Raw genomic sequence first — 6,410 nt, 5'->3', positions numbered from 1 at the left:
TGAAAGTGAAACACCCAGTGAAGTGTTATTATACATCCCACAGTCCATGAAACATATACAAATATTCACATGAAAAGGTACAAAAGATACATTTTCTTAAAATGTACATTACAGACATTTCTTCTAGATGCCTTCAGCATATCCTAGACTTTTCATTTCTCACGTTTCTCATAGATGATCTCACAAAATTACCATGATATGGAATCATGTTAAAGGTTAATCCACCATATGCGCTGTGTGTGATGCATCACTTGCCAAAAAAAAACACGTATTTTCTGTCGAAAATCTGTTATTTTCAGCAAGACACAGTCATATAACAAATAATGATTTAGGCTTAGCTCTGAAATACTTCTGTAGTCTTCCACCACTCCCTGAATCACATATACCTACATTGTTACATAAATATTTAAATGTTATGCTTTCAGGATCGAACCTGAGACTTCTGAGTTAGGGACTTCTGAGTTAAGGGATGGTCCTTTTAAGCACTACACCCACTTTTACCACTACTAGAGTTTCATAGTGTGTAGAGCCAGTGGCGGGCTTAGCTATGTTTCTTTCACCCGTTTCAATTGAAACGGGCCCCACCGTCAGTGGGCCCCCACACTCCTCGGTTAATGTGGGGGGGCCCACATTAGCTCTTGAAACGGGCCCTCAGATCCTTAAGGCTGCCCCCCTGTGTGGAGCTTCATCTATCTAGAGGGAGACCAACTCCCATTAATTATGACCTGTACTGCCTGGGTTGCTAGTCCATGCAAAGGTGCATTATGTTATGTAAGTAGATAAGACCTGAAAGCGTCCATTTGCAAACTCTCAGGGTTAAATTAACACCTGGGAATTTACTGTGGACCTTGTCTGACAGATGCAGTAAGAAAACAAACTTCTGTTCTGTTTGTTATATAAATGATGTGGTATGCATCTCAATGGACCACCTACAATATCCAATTAATTGATAACAGTTGCATTTCTGAACATCAGTACATAACTAGATTGTATAATGTGACAGACACAGGTCAATCATTCAAATCAAAAACATCACACCCTTGAAAGTAAATGAATATCTCTTTAACATGCATGTACCTGTATGCATGTATGTAAGGTTTCATTACAAAATGCAATGTTGTTATTACCACAGTATGTTATTTAACGTTTATAAACACAGATGGTCCCATCCTAAAAATTGCATTTGGTAGGTGTCTTAAAATAGACAATAACTTTCAATGTTTTTGAATTGCTGTCAGCAATCCTTTTGTAGCAGTAGGTGTCACTTTTGTTCAAATGTTGGACAGGCTACATCATTTTAGAATGAAACTCTCCATATATGAAAACAGATACAAATTCTGCATGCCACAGAGACTTCATAGAGAATGAGGGTTGCGGGGGTGGGGTGTGGGTGAGGGGTAAGGGGATTGCACACATTTCAACAAATGTCTGAGCCCTCCCACCCATACACAGGCACACTCAACTCATTGTTTAAAGAACCGCTGAGAAATCATCCATCTTCTTCAGGATGAGCCGGCGACATTCATTAACCCAGAGAGCCAATGTCTTTCAGTGTTCAAACTCAGTAGTACCATAATTCTACATAAACTGTACTGCAACTTGACATTGTGAAGAATGTCAGAAGCCACATGTTGGGGGCAAAATATTTTTTATCTATTGATCATCTTAAAAAAGGAGTAACTCTTGAATATTCAGAGCCCACACATTCCCATATACTGTAGATGAATTGCATGTCTACCTTTTTCAAAGCTGTGACAATATCTATGGTTGGGATGGTTAGTCAGTAGACTACTGACCTTCCAACAAGTCCACAGGGGGTGGGACAAAGGCTCCATTGACTGGTTTGGCACAGCCCCACTTTGCCGCTGCAAACACACAAGTTAACGTGGAAAAAACAGTCTTCAAAAATGCAGTTGATTATTAACTAGGAGGCCAGTGGGTTCTCGCTAGGAGGAATTTGAACCATGCATTGATTATCGAAACTGAGGAGAGCTGCAATTCTCTCCTTAGAAATTACATTCATCTCCAGTGTTGTAGTGCATGGCTCAATTTGTCTACAAAAAACAATTCATCTCACATTAAAGTACTTTTTTCCCAACATACAGGGTCAAAGATATCCCACTTCTATGGGGCATATTCACCAACAGCTTGCAGGACTGTCTGGCACATTAAAAGGCACAAAACACAAGATGCATTGTAATGACACCAGCTTTGGGTCCTTAGGCCTTAGGCTAGTGCATAATACTATATTGCACACACATTTAAAAAAAATGCATATGACAATACCAGTTGTGTTGTCAATTTGAATATTCCAAATTCTAAAATATATTTTTGTCTTAAATTATTAGTCTTTGCAACATGATAAGATTTTTTGCATCTTTAAAATATCATGCTTAAACCTGCTACTGTGGATCGTACCAGATGCTAGCTGCAGCCAAAACCATTAATGTCCACATATATCAGTGTGATACAATGACTTCGTTTTCCACATACAGGACGTCTTTCTTTCGGGATGTAGCCTATGTGTAATGGCCAGATGGGAACCATGGTCTTTTCTAGCCACAACAAAATGGCCTTGACTGTACCAAAGATCAGGTCTGGGAGCAACTGACCCGAATACTAAATATCACCATCAATGCCTATTATGGCTCACATTTGTCCCCAAAAAAAAGCATTAATTAGTATATATTTTTCCCGTCCAAATCGGCAGACAAGCAGGACCTTCTTCTGTGTGTCAACACAAAGTGGGATTCAAAACGAAGTTTACAAAAAAAGTGATTCACATATAGTAAAAACAACCATAAACATATAAGCATGTATAAAAGAAATTAAACATAAAAAAATAACTGAGTTCATAAACACAGTCCAGTGTTGGATTCTCCCTGTTTGTCAAAATGACTAGAAAATAAAATAAAAAAGTTGTTTTGCCTGCTCGTACCTTGAGTTGAGAGTATTTGAGAAAAGACTTCCATTGCTTATAAAGTACTGAGTCCTTGTAGAAGCTGTGTCCACTTTCTTTTTGGCACTTAGGTCACATCATTTTTATAGATACAACACAGCTTCAATAGAAGACAAGCAGGAAAACAAACAATGGCATGTAAATAACTTACCAGCTGAATTAGTGCTACACTGTACTGGGTGGTGGTGTTTCAACTCTGTGATTTGGTGACACCCTCAGTTGTCTCTAACCAGGGTTTCTCTCGACAGCGGCCCTCAATTCAATTACACACACACACACACACACACACACACACACACACACACACACACACACACACACACACACACACACACACACACACACACACACACACACACACACACACACACACACACACACACACACACACACACACACACACACACACACACACACCACTGTCATTTCCATGCCCACCTCCCCTCTGTTTGTTCTCACACACGTGTTCATCTCCCTTTGTTTCTGGCTCATCCTTTCCCTGTGGTGGCGCCCAATTGGCATGAATTCAGCTCCTCCGCATGGCACCTCCAGTCCTTCCCCTCATGTATGTCCGCTCCAGGTGTCTGCTAGTCCGAGGTACTCTGGATTCTCTGCAGTGGGGGTCACAAATCCATTCACCTGCCTGGGAGGAGCTCCGTCCCTACCCATACCCATACCCCCGGACCCTGCCTGGGCCTTAGCCACTAGGTCCAGGTAGTATGGGTTGTCAAAGGCTGGAGACACAGGGCCACCAGAGGTCATGGGGACCAAGTACTGAGGGTTCTCCACACTGTGTCCAGAGCTCAGGCCATTAGGCAGGCGTCGCTCAGACTTAGCCCCTTTGCGAGGCAGAGTGCTAGGCCGCTCCGCTATCCCCGGCCTGAGGTCCTGAATCTCCTGGTTAACGTATTCTGACCGGGAGGAACGAAGCAGAGTTAAAGGAAGTGAACCACACAATGAATGAACGATATAAATCATATCGACTCTTATCTGGCAATGACTACACTTCTAAATCTGCATTTGCAGTCTTATTAGTTTGACATGTTTCATAGCAGTTTGAAACAGCAGTTTGTGTTGTGAGCTTGAACATTTGTGAAAAATAGTGGAATTGAGAATGGTTAAGTCTGTCTTTTTCTGAGGGTTTTCTATGACAAAGAGGATCCATTGCAACACAGTTGCTTTTTTCCATATCCTGAAAAGGAGCTGTTTTGGACATACAAGGTTGAGACCCAACAGCAATGTGTTTTCAAGATCCTAAATGACGTGGTTCCCAAGTACTTTCTCAGTTGCCTGTCCATAGTGAGGGATGCTAATAGTTGTCCACCAGGGGGAGTTCCTATGACCTTGATCCCCCCAGGTTTAAGACACGCAAGTTTTATTATGTAGCCACTACTCAATGCTCTGCCAGCAGATCTGATATCCCTGAATGCACTATTAAAGGTAATCTTAAATCATGGCTTCAATTAAATACCAGTTGGACTTAGATAAAAAAGTTTTTAAACTGTTTATATTAGTACTTATTTTTGTGTTTTTACACTGTTCGTAATGTTTGTTGTGTGTTTAATGTTTTAAAATGGACCACAATGGAAACAAGCTTCGGCTTTCTTTTTATCTACGTATTTTTGCGCTTTTAATGGTGATACTGTGTACTTTTAACTGTTGCCAATAAAATATTCTATTCACTCATTCTAGTCACTGTGGGAGACTAATCAAAACATGTCGCTGTCCAAATATTTGTGGAGCTCACTGTATACAGTATCCCTGAGTGTACAATCAGAATGCAAGCTTTATTACAGGAAGTTCACCATGGTGACTGTATGTACCAATAATGTGTACATACAGTACCGTGCGGTGTCAGTCGCGATCTCACCTGGCAAAGCGTGACTGTGATTATACCCGTGACTCCGTCTGGGTAACGAGTGATGAAGGTAATGAGGATGAGGATGGTGATGGTGATGGACGGGCGGGCCATCTGTTTCCAGATCCCCCTGGCTGTCATAGCGTCCTGGGCTGGCTGGTAGTATTGAAGGGTCATCTAGGAAGACAGAGTCAGACTGGCCCCCAGTGGAGGGGCTGCGTGCCAGCGAGGGGTACTGAGGGCTCCAGGGGCCGTTGGAGCTACCGGCCCCTACTGGAAAGGTGGGGTACTGGCTGCGCAGAGTGCTTAGGGAAGAGTACATGCTCCTTGGTCCGCCAACAAGGGATGTCTCAGCTTCCAGGCAGTGATCCGTACTCTGTAGGGGAAAGAGGTTAGGAGAAATTAAGAGAGTGTGTAGGGGAAAGAGGTTAGGAGAGATTAAGAGAGTGTGTAGGGGAAAGAGGTTAGGAGAGATTAAGAGAGTGTGTAGGGGAAAGAGGTTAGGAGAAATTAAGAGAGTGTGTAGGGGAAAGAGGTTAGGAGAGATTAAGAGAGTGTGTAGGGGAAAGAGGTTAGGAGAGATTAAGAGAGAGTACGGCAAGTTCTAAGAAACTCCTTAAAAAACATGTGATCAATATCCCGGGTCAGTTATGTTAAATAACTGACCTGAATAACCTTGATGGAATGTACAGTAATTTTATGGGTTGTCATGGTTTTTTTACTTGACTTTTATTTACTTGAATTCTTTTTTAGTAAAACTGTTAGTTCTAAGAAAGGGAAGAGTAGCTACTAGCTGCTACTTTGGAGCCAGCTAATGGGGATCCGAATAAAGAATAAAGAATATAGATGCTGTATTGTCAGATTGAGATGCAGTATGCCATAAAATACTATTTATTCTGCTTCATGCAAACAAAAAGAGTTTCAATTGACATGGGAGTGTTTAATTGTGGACATACGAAATAATACGGAAGGTGTAAGGGAGAGGGAGATATAGAGAGACAGACAGACAGAGAGAACCCAAACCCCCTCCTTCCCCACTGACCCTGCATGAGTGGTGTCGAGAGGGTCCATTTACAGAGGCCCCGTCTCCCTGAGTCCTGGTAAACATGTTGGGCTGTGGTACCAGGTACTCCTCGGCATCCAGCAGCTCCCTTATTTCAGCCCCTTCCTCCTCCAGAAGCATCCGGAAGAACTGACTGTCCACCGGGCTGGACAAGCCTAACTGCTCATCATTCTGATGGGAGAGAGGAAAAAGGTTGGGGGTTAAAAAAAGAGATTTCAGTGGGCGGTGGAGTATGGTAAAGAATGCAGGAACTGAAATATATCCAAGAGATTAAAAAGTATAAAGGTTGGTGGGGGACGCATGTAATTTCAGAGCCTTTTTATTTTAATCATCAATCAATCGATTGTGTTCCAGCTTGGAACTAAGCTGTAGTAAACTTTAAGTTCTTATTTATTCGTATGACTATGATACCATGTTATTTTTTTTACATTATTCTTTTTAATATTAATGTCATATTATCATTTAAATCTTAGTGTTTTTGCCAAATATTTGGGGGCCCACTTGCAATGCCCTCACGGCTCACAGGTTGG

General features: G+C 41.9%; 1 protein-coding gene across 1 annotated transcript in view; it reads right to left on the bottom strand.

Annotated features, from left to right (window-relative positions):
• The window catches only part of erbb2 (erb-b2 receptor tyrosine kinase 2), a 38,241-nt gene continuing 31,831 nt past the window's right edge, over positions 1 to 6,410 (bottom strand). Inside the window, exons 25-27 of the mRNA XM_080456181.1 lie at positions 5,860 to 6,051; positions 4,830 to 5,193; positions 1 to 3,870 (exon numbers count right to left, since the gene is read on the bottom strand). Of these exons, the coding sequence (XP_080312307.1) occupies positions 3,521 to 3,870; positions 4,830 to 5,193; positions 5,860 to 6,051 (906 nt within the window). The 3' untranslated portion in view covers positions 1 to 3,520. The remainder of the gene's footprint in view (positions 3,871 to 4,829; positions 5,194 to 5,859; positions 6,052 to 6,410) is intronic.

This window comes from Gymnoscopelus braueri (assembly GCF_963280865.1).
Source record: "Gymnoscopelus braueri genome assembly, chromosome: 17".
NCBI lineage: Eukaryota > Metazoa > Chordata > Actinopteri > Myctophiformes > Myctophidae > Gymnoscopelus > Gymnoscopelus braueri.
The sequence above is the reverse complement of the archived record's forward strand: the minus strand, read 5'-3'. Positions and strand labels throughout refer to the sequence as shown.